Below are 18876 nucleotides of genomic sequence, written 5' to 3' on the forward strand. Positions count from 1 at the left end.
CGGTGGTGTCCTGAGCCTGAGCTGTGCAAGGTTCAGTTAGTGTCACATGAGACCGTTTTACTTCAACAGACCGTATTTTAAAGAACATGTAACTGTGTGTGTGTGTGTGCGTGCGGGTGGGTGAGTGGACTACTTGTATTGTGGTGTAACATAATTAAAATAATAACTATGGCTCTCTTTTCTTCTTGAGTGCTTTCTGATGTTCAGTGGAAAGCAGGTTGGCAGTAACAAATTGGATGAAATTGACGAAACAAATTACACTCATCTGTTTATAAAGGTGCGGCTTTGAAACAACAGCAGGTTGCATCAAATATGCTTCAAATGCACAGCCTTGGTTTGTGTACCAAGGTTTGGGATTAGCCAAGAAACTATTTTTAAGCTTACCTTTTATCTGTTAAATACTTACAACGATTGTATACCTACATGTGCACAGATGTACGCGAGCATGTGTACAAACATACTGTACATGCCTAGAGTAGGCAAATGGAAAAGGATCATTAAAGGCAGATAATTTGCAACTGAATGTTACACACATTCATTGTTTTTTTAAATAAAACAAAAACCCAAATCCCTAGAATACCAATAACAAGAATGCATGCATTTTTTGGCTTTTATAAAGCTTTTGATTTCTTACAGCGTAAGAAAAACACATAATCAGCTATCTGTATATCGACTTATGCGCTTATTAAATTGCTGACTGTCTCATCCATAGTATTGAACTACTGAAATATGAAACACTTCTCAAAAGTGCCCCCGGTTTGAATTTGTTTGAATGCATGGATGCAAACAAACAACTTTTTATGCCACTTTGCAAATGATAAACAGAAAAGGCAGCATGTGCATTCAACTAATTCACAATGATTCTCAGCACTGCATCTTACCTGCTATCAAAGAAAACCTTCACATGAAGCCTCAGTCACTACTGCTAGCATCCCTCTCCATCCTCCGTATTCGTCTGTACACATACGGAAGGAGAACAGACGTGAAGAGACAGCAGCAACACAGCACGGCCAATAATGGAAAAGCTTCTGTGCAGCCACTCTGTTTTGTTTACTGGAGCTTCATCAAGAGATTCAGCAATCGGCAGCTGTAAAGGCAGTGTGTCAAATGGTCTGAGCTCTGGGTGGCAGCAGCCAGGGCTGGTGTATCCGGCTGTAAGAAGCCTGGGAAGGTCCCAGAGGGCAGTGTTGGGACTTTACAACACTAACAACATGGTTATGCTGCAGCATTTAAAAGAAACATATGACATAGTACTAAATAAGTAAGCATGACTGTGGCCATCAACTACAAACTGAACTAAAAATGAGACCAAATGTAACAGGATGTGGAAAGCTTACCACCGCTTTCCTGAGGGAAAACCCTGGCTTTACATTGAATAACACAAAACTTCCTCTTGTAAACAAACTTGACATGAGCATGTACTTACTCTTCCATAAACTATGTACTTTTTGCCAGAATGTCTTTCAAAACAGATTTTGAAATCACACGATGAGCTAAGAGATGCTAACACGAGACTGCTGCAATGACTTACAGATGTTTGGCACGCAAAGTAAAACTAGTTTCAGTGAAGCACCGTCAACATAATTACGTTGCATTATAATGATGGGACTTTACTGCTGTTCTGATTTGTACCGGTTATATTGTATTCAGTGTTTCCTCTATGGAGGCAGTGCAATAAACCCGTCCCGCCAGGTGGTTTGTTACACAGAAACATCTGAGAAGCCATCATTGGAAACTGTTTGGAAGAAGGAAGGCACTATCTAAAATATATATGGCAGCTGATTGGATGAACCATCTGTCAATCAAAGTCTTACCAAAGCAAGTTGGGAGAAGAGTAAAGACATCTTTTCCATTGAGAAAAAAAAAAAAGGGAGCGGCCATTGTTGTTTTGCCTGTGTCGTCTCGCACTCACCTAAGCCACGGCCATCGCTGCCTGGTTGCTGCCAAAAGGCTCATCACAGGCTGCTGATTGATCCGTGCTCTGGCTAACCTGTCACATACACATTACTTGAAGACTGACAAGATGGATTTTGGGTGATATGTGATCTAATATTCTCGCATGATCTCGTGACATCGAGAGAATCCAGATGCTCATGCAAGAGTAGGGGAAAGCAATCTGCGCCCCAACAAACAACCAAAGGCTGAAACGCTAACATCTGTCCAAGAATACCATTAGCAGCCTGTGTCTACCACGGGGGCATTTGACAACTAAAAATGATGATTGGATAGGCAAAGTTAGCTGTAAGCGAGCTAATGTTAGCTATGTGTGAGTAAGCTACTGTAGTTAGCAAAGGCACTTGCAAACATAAAAGCCTACTGCAAAGCTTTCTGAAGTATTCACATTCCACTATAACACAAGTTGCATATTGTGAAAAGGATTTTGCTCAACTTGCAGAAATAAAGTTAGCTTAAAACTTACATTTGGACAAAATGCTTGCTGCACACATAGCGTTGGGCATACTGAGTGTCAGGATGCCACAGCTTCACCAATCTTCCTGCTATTGTCACTCAGTGTTTCAGTTTTCAGTTAGTAAAAACTAAGTTCTTGGCTCTTTACCCTGTTGGTAGTGCATCCCATAATATGCCAGCTGGTATGTTGTATGCTAGCAGACCATAGTGGCAATGGGGCACTTTAATGCAATACAAAGTAAATGGAATTAATGGTATTAAAACATTTAGAATTAAAAAAGGCAAAATAATTAAATTTCGTCCTTAATTAATTATTTCACAGACAAATATAGTTAGAACTAATTAATTTATAAAACACATTTAAGAAGAACAGCATGAATGCACTTTTGCTGAGACATCACCAAAGGAGTAAATTGCATTTAAATGCTAATTGATGCTTTTTATTCTATTGCTGGAATACTACAAAGATCCATTTGCCCAAGGTGAATATGGCAGATAAACGACCATAAAAGAAACATTTGGAACGAGAACAATACTGTATCAAATCACTAATATCTTTCAAATCAACTTGACCTTCATTCTTGCCTTTCTATTACTCCTCTCTGTGCCACACTACTAAATGTAAACCGCATTTGCAGCATCAGCTGTTTGTGAAGAGCAACATGATTATTCATTAAAAACCCACAGACTGTTACATTATTAGTAGAGCGTGTGGACTTAAGTGTCATGTTACCCACTCTGTGTTAGTGCAGATGCAGCTGTGCTTCAGGCCCATGTCAACAAAAGAAAACTGAACACCTAAGCATCATTTACCAAATGGAAAGCTTTAGCGGGAAACACAACATCAGTCCTGCTTCTCTTCCTCTGCTCCTAAAAATCAGCGTCATTGTCACCGACAACTGGACGGACGCCAAATCTAAAAAGAGGCATTTCACCAAGCCAAGGACACAGAAAGAGTATCCCTGCACATATTCCTGCTTTGATGTTTCACTGCTTTTCGTATTGGCCAAGTGTTAAACTGCTTTTGTTGTGGGAGCCTATAACTTCAGAATCCACCTAATTCTGTATAATGTATATCAGTATTTGCACACTATAAACTAATGGAGCCCTTTGCTTCAGCCCCCTCGCTCTTACTCTGCTAACATGAAATGGCTGGATATTAGAATATAATAGCTGGGATGAAATGTTAGTGTAAATGGTCTTGCATGCACGCACATTTACACTCATACATACAAGCATTAACTGACAAAGCGATGTGTCAAATTAGGTTCCATGTGTAATACAATATGCACATACTCATATTTTGCACAGAATCGAGAGAAAGAGGCACTGATGTGGATTTTAAGAGCTGATAACTAGAACCACTTATGTTTGTTGGTCGACATGATAACCGATAATATTACTCATGCAATTACAAAAGTACGAAGAATAAAAAGGAACTGAATTACTTTTCAGTAATTGTTGATGCTTTTCTTTGACATATGACAGTAAATACGTATATGAAAGAATTAAATATCTGCTGCAATCCCTCGCTGTATTTATTAATTGCCCACTCGTTTATGCAAGCTGAAACACTTTATAATAAGTTTTGTTTACTTTCAATTCCAGTGGCATTTAATCTTTTCTGCAGTCGTCCTTGAGTCACCGTGTATGAGAGCATTCCACTGGCGTATTAAAGTGTTTTAATATTGTGTTTCAGTGTTGAATACATTGGGAGCATATTGACTGTGAGAAGCTTGTTAATATTGTGATGATTTAATCCACGTTCAGTACATTTCAAATTTTTTGTTTCAAGCATGTACTGTTCACTGTCAACTTCTGTTGTCTCATAAAATATTGAATAATTTCCTTTCATTAGGCAACAGTTCTCCAAGAGTACGACTTGTGACAACAAAAGAGCTCCTCCTCAACTCTGAGGCAACTTTATTCAAAGTGCCATCTATTCACTTGCTTTTCAATTTTGCACCTTCAGCACAAGGAAATCAGTCTTCTGAGCAGATGTTTTTACAGCTGCATCACAAAGTAGCTGGAGCACCACTTGCTAACACCACCTGCAAGAAAAACATTGCTAATTTGCAGTTGTGAGTAAAGATTTAAATCAGTGGTTAATGTGGCTCGTGCTTTTTTTTTTTTAAGCTCCCTGATCTCATCACTGATCAAACAGCAGATGAAACAGTCTCTGGTTTGTTACCATCAGTGTGTCTAGACAAAAAAAAAGTTTTTTCTGACCACATATTCATTCAACTATTAAATAAGATTTTGGGTGCGGCCCACAGAGGCAGGGGAGAGCAAAGTTATGAGCAGATATTCTCAGAGCACTTCACCTACATATAGCTGACTGGCTATTAGGACAGTTTTGCCAAATATTACAGTAAAGAAATTAATTAATTAATACCCACCCTAGCTTTAAATAAGACAAAGAAAAGCTGAAACTCGGCACACACAAGAAACTTGAAGGCATTGCTTGAAAAAGGATTTAAACGATGAATGAATTATCAAAACAGTTGCCAAACAACTAATTGATCAAGCTAGTAACTCTGGTTACCAATTCTTATACCTAAATTCACGGCAGTGACCAATACAGAGTATTAAAAGGCCTTTTTCAATCAGTTGTGTTACTGATAACATCAACAATGGCTCCAGCTAAATGGACATGTCAAAATGTCTCTGTGAGAAAGCCCATCAGATAATAGTGTCTACTACACTGACATTTTTGTGAGGCAGCACTTGGTTAAATATTTTTTGAGTTATTGTGTCAACGTGGGGCATATAAAGACTTAACATAAGGTTAAGGGTCACAGCACATTTATTACATGCAACAAGATCTGTACGCAGTTCAAAGACAGTTTATCAATAACTAATCGGCCTCTGCCACATTCCTAACAATGTGCTCTAATATGTAATCTAACCCTGTTCTGACCTGCACTCTGCACCTCTGGACATAAAAAAGTAATAAATTGCACAACAGGAGGTCAAACGCATTTGTTATACAAGGCCTATTTTTCCTCGTCAGTGTGCCGTATTTAAGAGTGAAACTAATCTCCAAATGGAAGTCCACTGTGCATCAGAGTGTTTTAGTTTTAGTTTTTTTCCAATACAGGTTTAGCAAAGTCTGGTAAAGCAATTCTGTACAGTAAATACAACGAACACATAATTGTTCATTATTATAGCCTTTTTCAAGGCTAGAAAAATGAACATGGCTATATCTTTGTGTCCACTTCATGTATGTCCACAGACTGCTGTCCAAAGCCAGACAAAGCAGTGTTTTTCATTTTTTCATGGTCGATTATTCTTGTACATTTATTGTAGGGTTGAAGGTATAAAATATATAGAAAGTACCTGTTTAACTACCTATGGTTATACTTCAAATGATATCAATTAGAGCCATGTCTGATAAAAAATAAGTTGAGCTGTTCAAAAGACAAAAGCAGAAATGTAATTCTCTGAATGTCCTGGCAGCTCAGCTGTGAACAAGATTAATATCTGAACTCAAAAAGGCGGATAATGATCTCAAACTCTTATGGGTGGCACAATTATGTCAAGAAACTGTTAATTGTGAAACTATTCAATAAGACATCAAATTACTTAGATTAAGATTTTAAGCAGAGGGAAAGCTAATAATAAAGTTAGTCGTGCATTCATCTCTTATTTGTAAATATCAAATATGGCATTGAGGAAGAGGAATGAGTGCAGATAGTCTCGACAATGGAAACCGAATGAGAATGCTTTAAAACCTGCTCTCTGCCTCAATGGGCTCTTATAGCTTATCAGAGCCCATTCGATGGAAAACGCAGCCTAGTCTCAGAGTGAATTGCTGATTTTCTGTAAACTTCTGACAAGAACTATTACACAGATGGATAGCTGTCTTCACTGGGAAAACACAGAGCAGTCCAACCGAGCTGTGGTTCCTGTCAAGTGTTCTTTACCAGCAAGCCAGTTAAAAACACTCCAGGCAACTCATATCTGATGAGGTGTCTGCTTTTTAAACAGACGTTGCCATGTTGCAAAGTGCTGTTACCTAATCAAAGCACCAATGATCTATCAGACATACCTAGAAGAGGTTGGACGTTGCAGTGTAATACAGCTTCTAGCTCATTATAGACAGCAACGTACAAGATGAGTAGTTTCAAGGCTAGGCTTATCATACTTATAATACAGATTATTCAGTAGAGGTCGACGATAGTGGATTTTTAAAGGCTAATTATTAATAATTATAATATGGAGCAGGAAAAAAACAAATAAATCGGTCGATAACCCCACCACGGGGATAAGGAAACAATCAACCTAAGTGAACAATCTTTGACTCTATTACAGACTGTATGTACCGGATCAACTGTTGAACTGAACCTCTAGGTCAAAGTACTAAACCTAAATAAAACAATCTGGATTAATGGACAATAAAATCAAAGTAATAAATACCTAAATAATTACCATATTTAATTCTGATAACTCTGGAACTGAATATCAGGCTCAAATATATAAATAGTAGGTATGGTCATGATTTTAGAGTTTTTGAATTCATTTTATTACAAAAAGTCATCTCAATAAATTAGAATATCATGGAAAAGTTATTTTATTTCGATAATTCAATTCAAAAAGTGAAACTCACTCCATTATATAGATTCATTACACACAGAGTGAAATATTTCAAGCGTTTATTTATTAAAATGATTATGGCTTACAGCTAATGAAAACCCAAATTTCGTTATCTCAGAAAATTTGAATATTGTGAAAAAGTTCAATATTGTAGACTCAGGATGTCCCACTCTTATCAGCTAATTAACTGAAAACACCTGCAAAGGTTTCCTGAGCTAAATATGCTGGCTGTTCACAGAGTGCTGTATCCAAGCATATTCATGGTGAGGCACAGAATCCAAGTTGCTTGAAGTCCAGTGTGAAGTTTCCACAAGGTCCCAGGCCAGTGAAGTCCAGTGTGAAGTTTCCACGGCCAGTGATGATTTGGGGAGCCATGTCATCTGCTGGTGTTGGTCCACTGTTTTTTATCAAGTCCAAAGTCAACGCAGCCGTCTACCAGGAAATTTTAGAGCACTTCAAGCTTCCTTCCGCTGACAAGCTTTATGGAGATGCTGATTTCATTTTCCAGCAGGACTTGGCACCTGCCCACACTGCCAAAAGTACCAATACATGGTTTAATGACCATGGTATCACTGTGCTTGATTGGCCAGCAAACTCGCCTGACCTGAACCCCATAGAGAATCTATGGGGTATTGTCAAGAGGAAGATGAGAGACACCAGACCCAACAATGCAGACGAGCTGAAGGCCGCTATCAAAGCAACCTGGGCTTCCATAACAGCTGATCGCCTCCATGCCACGCCGCATCGATGCAGTAATTCATGCAAAAGGAGCCCCGACCAAGTATGGAGTGCATATATGTATATGAACATACTTTTCAGTAGGCTGACATTTCTGTTTTAAAAATCCATTGTTTTATTGGTCTTATGTAATATTCAAATTTTCTGAGATACTGAATTTGGGGTTTTCATTAGCTGTAAGCCATAATCATCAAAATTAAAAGAAATAAACACTTGAAATATTTCACTCTGTGTGTAATGAATCTATATAATATATGAGTTTCACTTTTTGAATTGAATTATCGAAATAAACAAACTTTTCCATGATATTCTAATTTATTGAGATGCACCTGTAATATATTATATATATTTTACCGTCACAGGTGCAGCCTGGTAGTAACGTTACAACTATGTGTGTGTGTTTGTGTGTGTTTGTGTATGCGTGTAGTGTAGTGTCGCACCCCCCTAGTTTCAGATGGGAAATGTGTTCAGTGGCAGAGCATTGAAAAACACACTTCATTCAAACTCATTAGAAATAAAATAAAATTCGCCAAAAACATCTTCTTTCCACCATTTCAACAGTTGGGTCAAAACAAACCCTTAATTCATCCATTCAGAGAGGTAAATGTAAAGCTCTAACACACTGTTTCTCCCACTCTCCCACTCTCTCTCTCTCTCTCTCTCTCTCTCCCCATGGAGCTTTTGTTACTTCTGTTGCGCGTCCCGTTTCATTGTTAAATTCTACGCTGACAATAGATTAATGTTTCTGCATATTCCTGAGGGAAAGATGATCCTAAAGTGTTCGATTTCATATCATGAATGGGTAGTTACGTTGTTGGAAGAGAACATGCCAAATTGGTAAAAAAGTTGAAGTATTTCTGTTCTTCCCTGTCTGGCCGTTGTGTATTGTGTATAGTGTGCGTTACTTTTGTGGGGAGAAATAACTGATCACGGGTCAGATGTGACATGAATACCACTTGTCTGCTTGCCACAAAATCAGCTGTTCACCTGGACCTGAAAGGTTTAGCCCACATTTTCTACTCCTTTAGTCAGAAAAAACTAGAGGTTGTAGTATACATCAAAAAACATAATTTAAAGTCTGTCACGCATTTATGCCTTCGATGGGTCAAAAATGTGGAGAATTGTTTTCCTTCCCTATGTTAAAGTTAAGTTTCTCAGGTGCTTATATTCATCAAGTCTTACAGACAAGGCTTTTCAATAACATATACACATATATATTCCCTGATTTAAGATTTTTCCTGACAATAGTGTGACACCAGCCCCGCTGACACTCTGTCAGACTGCCGAGCTCCAAGCTGCTGTGTAAGACAACCAGCATCACAGATGAAAAGCTGACACACCACAAAACAAAAAGTGAAGACAGAGGCGGAAACATATCCAGATACATCCAAGAGCAGACGCAAGGAGCCAATCTATATTTGAGTCAAGGGACTCCTACAGCGAGAAAATGCCACGCCGTCTTTAGGCAGCTGTAAAAATCATTGATTGATATATTCGCATGCACAACTGATGTCCTCTTCTCAGCAATTAATACTGCACTAACATTAACTTCTCATCTAGGGGGGAGATCTCTGCGTCAGCTTTAAGAAGCAGATAATCTACTATGATGACTGACTAATCCTTTTCATAAATCACTTAACTGTTGGCCAACATTTTGTCCTATTGTGCATGGGAAGACTGATGTTAGCCTCAGCATAATAGTGCATTATCAGCAGGGATAAACTTTCCATTATCTTCAGGCAAATTCTTTAAGCTATTAAAAATTGATAGAACCTTGTTACATCGTGTAAATCTAGTATGTGGAGCAATAGAGTTGTGAAGTTATATCCTAGGTAATATAATAATCATCAGCTTAGTTAATGGACCTGTGCAAATGTGCAATAAATGCAGTGAAACTGTGGGGTGGAAAAATGACGCAAATCATAAGCTGAATTACAAGTCCCCGTAGAAGCCTGCTTTCTAAATACAATTACCGCTTTTTTTTTCAAAACAGTAATGGTTTTACGGTTCCAAAATCTGAGCTGATGACATTGCAGGCACACACACAAAAACGCAATCCTCGCTAAATCTGATTAGTGCCAGCTTTGGTGAGAGTGAGAGAGCAAGGGAGAGGTTTTTTTTTTTTAAATCACTCACTTTTTTCTCCTCTGGACCGCTGCCAGGAGGTAGGATCCACCGTGTGATGTCAAAGACGGGGCATTCACAGACAGGTGAGGCAAAGTCATTGCTGAGGGGTAGCGAGTCGCCATGGGAGAGGAGGTGCTTTGATCTAGAAATATACAAAAACACAACTATAGAAAACTTGTTTCTTCATGCACAATGAAATCCTTCTCTCCTCTGACAAGGATGGAAAACTCAGTATTAAATATTCATGCAGACATACACGGCCCTCTACTTTACCTCTAACTTAACAGGTCTCATACAGAATCATGCACAAAAGAAACATGTATCTTTTCCTCTACTTGATTTTGTTAAAACAAAAGGTGTGTTTTGTCCATCCACCTCGATTGATTTTACAATTGTGCTTTGGGAAAGTAAGTGTCAAGAGAACATTGGTGTATATCCAACGTAAGGGTTGGACAAGGAGGAGAAATTGATTTTGTCTGGACAGAACAAAAAGAATAGTGTATCTGGACTCACTGAGCACTGATGCTTTGTTGTGAGTTGTTTTAGATTCAGTCCAGCATTGGCTCTGCTTTAATGTGATTAGAGTTTTGAAAGAGAGGAAAGAGGAAAAGCTGGAGAGGTACTGAGAGACAGAAAAGTGGACTGATGGATGGCATGCCATCGAGATGAGAGGTTGACGCTGCGGGTTGAGGGTTTAGAGAATGGCAGACCGACTGCCAGAATTGGAAGATGAGGGAGCGCGACAGATGAGGTAAACAGAACTGAAGATGAATACAGGGCTACCAGGAAGCACCTTAATGAGATACATTTGATCAGAAGTACATTCAAGATGCAGAAGGTTCATTCAGAGAGACAGGTAAGTAGAGTGGAGTTCAACCAACTGTCAAACAGAAATACTGACAGAATAAGAAAGGAAGTAAACAGAACATATTCTGGCCAACTGTGTAACATATGCCAAATTAAATAGGACCGGCACAAAGAACCTGCCAAAATGATAAGGTTAAATATAGGAAAATATTATTTCCAGGATAACCGTTATATGGTTTAGTCTTGTGGGGGCTGAGGTGATCTCACTTTGGAAACAACCAGGTGCTAACAGACCAATATATTGCATAATCCCTAAACTAGGGCTGCACAATCAATCAACATTTTTGCTAAATCGCTTTATGGCCTTCTGTTATTTTAACATTGCAGGAATTGCAATATTTGTTACGGGGAAAGATGTGTTAATATTGTCTTGCTGTCAAAGATGCCATGACCTACACATCATATTCAACTGACTTAAGAAAACAACTTTGTTTGGTACAGATTACTGCAAAAATATCACACTTAATCATTAAATGTTTTTCTATAAAAATAATTATGTAAAAACTTTAATCCCCTCTAACATCGCAAATCATAACATCATTGCATTATCAGCCAAAATATTCGCAATGAGATGTATTTTTTTTAATCATTCAGCCCCACCCTGAACAGCCCTTAAAAAACAACATAATTAAAGAAACATCTTTCCTGCATCAAATCTACAAAAGACAAAATGTATCCACATATGATGGATTGTTGCAAATAAGGCTGATATTAACGGCTGGTTTTGGCTGATCACAGATATATTGGTATCAGTGTATACACTCACCTGCTAGTTATTAGGAACACCAAGATAAAACTAATGTAATCTGACAGCCACATAATAAATCCTGCATTCATAAATGTTGAAATGTTGAATCTGTTTTAGTTGTGGGGGTGCTGCTGAATTTTACTGCTTTTTACTGAAAAGTGTTTTTAATACGTAGTCACCCTCATTGAGATTAAACATACTTCTCAGTATAGCCGAATGCATTACAAATCAAAAGCAACACAAACTGCAGCTTACTGACAGATACATTTGCTTGCTCTCTTTCGATTTCCACAAATGTAAAACTAGTATCTCATTTGTCTTTGGACTGTTTGTCACGTAAAACAAGACATCTAAAGATGTCACCTTTGGCTTTTGTGAATTGTGATAAGCATTTTTCATCATTTGACAATTGACAGGCCAAACGATTTATCAAGCAAATAGTTGACAGAATAATCAACATTCAACTGTTCAGCCCTAAATAAGTGTTTGTCAGCCAAAAAGTAAGAAGAAATTGCAGTGCAGATATCCCAAAGACATGTTTGATCACCTTTTCTCACAGAGTACAAAGACCTTAACCACAATTCTTATCTTCATGTTTGTTTGTTATATGTGATAAAAATGAATATTGTTTAATCTATCACTATCACATTTTTTTAACTCTCAAATATCAATATTGCTATCGGTTGCACTCTAACCAGCATGCAGCTGCCTCAACATCAATGAACTGCTCTGCCAGCCCCATGAAGCCGACTAAGGCGGACATGTCATGGTGTGTTCACCATTAATATGACACACATCCGCTAAATTTACAGAAGTGTATAGCGCTGACTTTTCACTCAGACAAATGAAGTTAATTAACCCGAGGTGTTGTTAGGCGGATTTTGTTTTCTTGTTCAAACCACCAGCCATACACAGTATTTGGAGCATCGACTACACAGTTCTTTGAATTGGTTTGGAATTTTTTTTTTTATTAGGTGAACTATGTCGCAGTTCTCACCCACATTTCGGCCAAAACACACCACAGTCATCCCTAAACATGTGTAGCTCTTTAACTGGCCCCACAGGACAGCACACCAGGCCACCATACAGACCGATCCCATCAGTCCAGGCAGAGGTCCAGGGCCGGGCCTACTACAGCTCACAAGCTCCCTGCTGCCCGGGAACAGCCTCTCAGCTCGCCTCATAATTATTCTGTTGGTCCTGTTAAGAGACTCTCTCCCTGCTCCATTACTCACACACTGCCAAAGATACTGCAAAGAGGCTCCCCAGGCTGCACCGCTACACAGCTGCAACTGTGTAGGTAGAGGCACACGTGGAAAACACAAAGAGTAGACTGAAGGTGTACGCTAACTTCAAACATTGCCTCATTACGGCACAAAGATAGAGATTGAGATGCTTTCCTCACAACACCTTGCAGCTTTTAACAGAGTGAAGGATCAAATGTTTCATGTGATGTAAAGCACATGCATATGCTTACCAAGATCTAAATACAAAAGGCTGAGCCGTTCATATGCTGCATACAGTTCCTTTCCTTGGACGCGTGGTTCTCTTATCCATTTTTAATCAAACATGCTGTGGACAAAAAGAGAGCTGAGAATGTTGTAAATGATAGCTAAGAAACCGTATAACTATATATACGCAGCCTTGAAAACATGTTCACAGATGATGATACGTTCTTCAGGTCCCCAAGGTCAAGCATGAGATGAAAAAATAACTCTGGCATAATCCTAGATGATGACATTACCAGTAATCTAGTTCTCACACATCAACATGGAAACCACCCACTTTCTCAAGAGCACTGAAGAAGTAGCAAATTAAAAAGAAAATGAGTCGAAAACCTGCCATGTGTTAACCTGTCATCCCATCTGCCACGTCTGACAGCAACATGAGAACCTTCTAAGCTCCATTTCAATAAAAGGATGAAGCCACCTGATGGCAACGTTTTACAATCTGCTGTGTGTCGTGGTAGCAAACATAATCCCAGTGCTAGGCGATGTGGGGGAAATCGAAAATCAGAATATATTTTGCCAAATACCTTGATATCAATGGCTGCAATGATGTAGGAGACTGTTGGTGCTTTTACAAAATATTTACACAAAGAGATTTTTGATAAATGATCATCAGTAATGTGGATGTAATGACTACGTGGGTAAAGGTTATTTAAAGAGAAGCTAGACCAGTCTGGTAAGTTTAGAATAGTACATATCTTTACTGTAATGTAGCATTTAAAACCAGCGAAAGACAACTCTTATTACATATTACAATATAACCATATTCACAATCTAAGACGATGCCTGGTCTCGTATCACGGTATCGATACATTTCCCATTCTTGTGTAATCTTATCCCAATATGAGCTTTAGTAAAGTAATATACAAAGAAATGTAAAGTTAACATAAAGCCAGACAGACTTATGTTAGATGGAGTATAGGCTATCTCATGATGTGGTGTACACCCTCGAGAGATGCAAATTTCCCCGCTGCGGGACTAATAAAGGATTATCTTATCTACAACTCATTTATGGGATTAAATGTGACTGTACTATATGTTGTATTTGATTTAACCAGAAACCTGTACTGAAACCATAAATATATGATAATTAGCTGGTTGAGATATTTAGATCACCAAAATCAAAGTTAAAATGGGACTGACCTTGTACAGATAACAACACTACAATAAAACTATGCATACATGCATGCCCATGAACACCTCGCCTGGACACCCTCGAGAGATGCAAAAGGCTTAATTGTTGATTTAGTATTCTTTTTAAACACAGTTGCTGCTTACCCCCGATTATTACTTAACAAAGAGAAGAAAAATCTAAAGACAAAAATTAGAACCTTTGCTTCAAAGGACAATGGGACATTTAGTGGGAGAAAAGAAATGTCATCTGAAGGACTGCAGCACATTTTTACACAAAGATTTGTAAAAGAAATGTGTGCTGAAATGTAGAGCTTTATGAGGCACCATGAGTGGATTGTTAGACCCTTGTTAGTACATAAAAAAATATATAAACAATTAAATGTTTAAAAATCTGAAGGTTATACAATTTTGAAACCCCAAATAATCCTTGTGGTGGCCCCTTGACGAAAACTCTGTATGCATCCTTCCAGTGTACAGATACTGTGTGCTGTATACTGTATGCTAGCCAAACACTAGTGAATAAACTAAGATCACTGTATATACCGTATTGAAAATAGCAACATATGCACAACTGAGCAAAAAAAAACACATCTAACATTAAATTACAAACTCGGGGATTTCAAGGGCCTTTGTGGTCATTGCAGTAACTCAGGACAACAGCACCGTGGCCTGTGAAGCTCGGGGTGAAGAAATTGTAAATGTAATTTAAGGCTGCCACAACACTGCAGAGCCTCAGACAGGAGGACGTCAAGAGAAGGGACTGCACTGAAAGGGGTGTGGGCAAAGAGAACGCATCCAGCCATGCGGTTCATCAAACAACAGCTCCATCTAGTGGGCAGCTCAGTTAAACTACATTTGGAAATGACAGTGATTTGGGATTAAATGCAATGACACAATGCTTTGAGGGCATTTCTCCCAAGACAATGAGTTGCATAAAGTTTTACACTGAGAGCTGAAGAAAAAAAAAATAGGAATAGTGAAGCTTTTTACTGGGTGAAAATACAACAAACTTAGATGAGAAATAGTGTAGTTCAAAAATATACTGGAGGAACACTGACAACATTACATCTGCAAAGTTTACTACACAGAACATTCCAGATAAAGTTCATGCTGTATACAAAGTCAATAAAGATCTGACAAGCTCAACTTTCCAAATGCTGTTTAGTTATGTCACCTGTCACTGTGGTCGGGTTCAGGTCAGGTCTCACCTCACTAAATAATTGACCCTGAGGAGATACATGACTGAAGGACACAACACGTGGCGTTAAAAGTTATTGCTTTCTTAAAATAAATACATGTCATTAGAAAAATATTTTTTTTTCATTTTTGAGTTAACATGATTTTGTCAAACGACTGACTGAAGGTCGGTGAACTTACATTGGGGTCCAGCAGTGAGTAAAGTTAATGCTCCACATCTCAAACACATTTATTTGTATTAATTATGATTTATACACGCCAAAGTGTGTTAACACTTACCTCTGTTAAGAAGACATTTCCTGAATCTTCGGTGCAAGCAGAACACAAAATGAATCCCGTTGCTGCAAAAAAGTAATTTAGCCATAAAGAGTTTAATTAAACCCGCTTCTGAAGTTAGGAGGAGGCCCTTTAGTGTCGTACTGAACAAAGATGGCAACCGGAAGTGACATAAAACGCCTTTAAAACGTTTAAAATGTATATACATTATATAATTATTAAATACACCCGAATTACGTTTGCAGTTATATTTATCAAATTTCCCGTAATTTTATATTTGTAAATAATTTCTAAATAATATTTGGCTTGCCTTGTGCAAAAAAAGATTAACTTCCATGCTGCCCCCTTTATTCGGTTTAAAAGTCAAAAATGTAACTTACAGTTAAAATATGTATTTCTTCAGTTGTCAGATTACTTTAGTTCAAGCTGGATGTAAATCTTTAGGGAAACTAGAAATGCACAAATTCAAGATATGTTCAGTTTACTACTCCTTATATAACTTTGAAATGTGAAGCTTGTGAGCATGTGGAATGGTATTATCGATTTTGCTAAATTAATGTGATTGTAAAGACAGAAATGACCCTCACCATGCACAGAACATAACCTTACCTTTAAATTGGATTTCCATTGCTTCACCTTCCCTATATTTTTTTGATTTCCTAATCATTATAAAAACCATATTGAATAAAGACAACATATGCATAAGAGGTTGGATTTTATTTAGTCCACTTTCAAAATTTACATTTTCTGTCGAAATTCATTAAAAAAGATAAAGCATCATCAGCTTTGCAGTCCGTATCACAAAAAGACTGCAACAAGGAAAGAGTGAAGTAGAATGCAGATGACTTAGTAGGCACATTTTTCAAATGATACATGTTAATCTAATTGATGGCAAAATATGTACAGCAATGATTTTATCTTGTGGTAGCACATGCTTGTCACTTCTGAGAGTTCACAGGTTAGTTAAGCACTGATTTATGCAGTAAAATACTTTTTCACCGTCTATAAAAGATGTATCAAGTTGACTACATGAGGCAGTCAATTTCCCAAAACTGTATGCCAGTTCAATTTGAAATAAATTAAACCTAAGATGAGAGAGAAATGAGGAATATCAATGAACTTGTGAAACTAATTGACCGGCGCTTGTCAAACTAAGCATTTTAACAAATTTTAGCAAATGAATCAAGAACACTGAGCTAAAAGTGGACAAGACATCCACCTGATGAAATAACTTGAGAAATAAATTAGAAATGGTTAGTTGTATTAGAAGTACCTGATTTGCTCTCTCTCTAGCCTAAGTTTGATACCTTTGCATAACTTATAGAAAACCTGTCACTTTCTCTTAAAAACTCACAGTAATTCATTCATTTATCACAAGTCCTGATACCACCTAAGACAGGCACAGGATTCTACCCTGCAGAATCCACATACCCTCGAGTCAAACACGCTGGATATTCCATACAAATAAAGGACACTTTTCCTGTTTATATACATAACACTTTTGTACAGTCTTTGCACTTCCATTATAACAGATTGAAGCATCTCCACGTACAAAGTAAATGGAAATAAAATCATGTTCAGTGGATTAAACCTTGAGTGAATCCAAAGCTTAAATTGAGCACTTGGTTACATTTAAAATGAACAAATTCAACTGCCTTTTTATTGAAAGAAAAGAAAAGTAATAAAAACGCTGAAATTCTGTCGTACTGGGTTATCTTGGAGATCTGGTTGGAAGTTTGCCATAGACACAGTTCAGCATCCACACTAACTTGGTGAAAAATTGTAAAACTGACCTGTGACCAGTGCCCATGGAAACTTCACTCCACTCAAACAGGAGAAACTGAAAAAATCAACTCTGTTAACCAGCTATGCTAAGTAGTAGAGTGTTGCATTGATAAAGTACTGTGATCATATTATCAAGTGATTCAACTTATACTCCAAAACAACATCAACAGCATCATAATTTAAGGAAATGTTAACTGTTGATTAGCCCACCAGCCATTGAAAGGTGACCAACAGAACAAAAAAAAACTCTAATCCAAAACAGGAGGCAGTGAATGTTCAAAGTTTGTGGATCTGTTTAAGTCAAACTCCAAAGACAAGTCCAGTCATTCCACCTGCTTTCATACTGCATACAGCTTATTCCTGGCTCATACCACTTCCTACGACTGTACACACAGTGCTGCCCTAGGCCTGACAGCAGTGTAAACTAAACAGTTGAGTGGCTATGAAGCTCCACTACACATTAAGGATCTTGCTGAGGTGGAACCTGACAGCTGGACCGTCCCAAAGCACACACACCAGAGCCTACACTAGTGTAAAAGGCCCAAAAGTCCGGGGGTTTGGAGGGACGGGTTGGTGGTTGGAGCAACGGGGTCACTTGGGTCCCTTGGAAGGGGTGTCTGTCTCTGTGGATTGGCGGCCGTCGTTCCAGGCCTCCCTTGTGCTCTTAAGGGCCTGTGTCCGTTGCTGGTCCACAACCACGTAGTCAACTCGCTCGTCTGACACAGCCAGTCCAGTTCCATTGCTTTTAACCTTAGTAAAGAAAACACACAAAAAAAGGTTGGTCTTGAAGTTCCTTTAAACTGACTTGTGAACAGATGGCTCTGGATGTGAGGGCTGATTCATTCCTACCTTCCTAGGTGGGGTAGACTTGCCGGAGTCAAGATCCAAATCCAGGTACTCCACCTGTTTGTCTCCCTTCGGCTTCACCATAGGGCTGCTCCCACCATCCGCAGTCATGGGGGCGACAAGCTTCATGTTCTACATAAGCCAGAAAAGGATGCTTTTATTGACTGAATAGGAACACTGAGCCAGGATCAGTGAAGCAAAGTCATACTTCAATACAACCTAGCATTGTCACAATAACCAATATTGGTTTGCTATGATTGCAAGAGATTTGACTGATTTGATTTCCAAAAAAGTTGGTAATTTCACAAAGCATGTTGTGCGAGCCCAAACTGCATTCAACCCAAACTTCAGATGATGCACTGATGATGCTCTATGGTTTGTGGATCGGAACATTTAAGGGATGAAATAATGGACAGCAATATACAATTAACCCAAAATGTGTGTGTACAGCTAGTCAACATAATCAGTGCATGTTTACTAATTGTCAAAATTGGAGCAACTAGAGAATAACATCACTACTTAGAGGAAGTTGATCATAGTTTCATTCTAAAAATAGATTTGTTTAAATCAGTAAACATCTTTTCATCTCGCCGGTCCGATCAAACAGGCACCAGACTGGCAAAGTTTGTTCGCTGAAGCGTGGAT

The 18876-nt window shown here is 38.3% G+C and overlaps 1 protein-coding gene and 1 long non-coding RNA gene across 4 annotated transcripts in view; both read right to left on the minus strand.

Moving 5' to 3' along the window:
* LOC129096497 (uncharacterized) overlaps positions 1–15728 on the minus strand; it is an 82078-nt gene extending 66350 nt beyond the window's left edge. Inside the window, exons 1-2 of the long non-coding RNA XR_008531432.1 lie at positions 15604–15728; positions 9880–10012 (exon numbers count right to left, since the gene is read on the minus strand). This is a non-coding gene — a long non-coding RNA (uncharacterized LOC129096497). The remainder of the gene's footprint in view (positions 1–9879; positions 10013–15603) is intronic.
* A 581-nt stretch (positions 15729–16309) lies between these two features.
* The window catches only part of gab1 (GRB2-associated binding protein 1), a 49737-nt gene continuing 47170 nt past the window's right edge, over positions 16310–18876 (minus strand). For all 3 annotated transcript variants that reach the window (XM_054604202.1, XM_054604199.1, XM_054604200.1), the window contains 2 exons: positions 18235–18363; positions 16310–18135 (listed from right to left, as the gene is read on the minus strand). In XM_054604202.1, the coding sequence (XP_054460177.1) occupies positions 17977–18135; positions 18235–18363 (288 nt within the window). In that variant the 3' untranslated portion in view covers positions 16310–17976. The remainder of the gene's footprint in view (positions 18136–18234; positions 18364–18876) is intronic.

Source organism: Anoplopoma fimbria, chromosome 9, assembly GCF_027596085.1.
Source record: "Anoplopoma fimbria isolate UVic2021 breed Golden Eagle Sablefish chromosome 9, Afim_UVic_2022, whole genome shotgun sequence".
NCBI lineage: Eukaryota > Metazoa > Chordata > Actinopteri > Perciformes > Anoplopomatidae > Anoplopoma > Anoplopoma fimbria.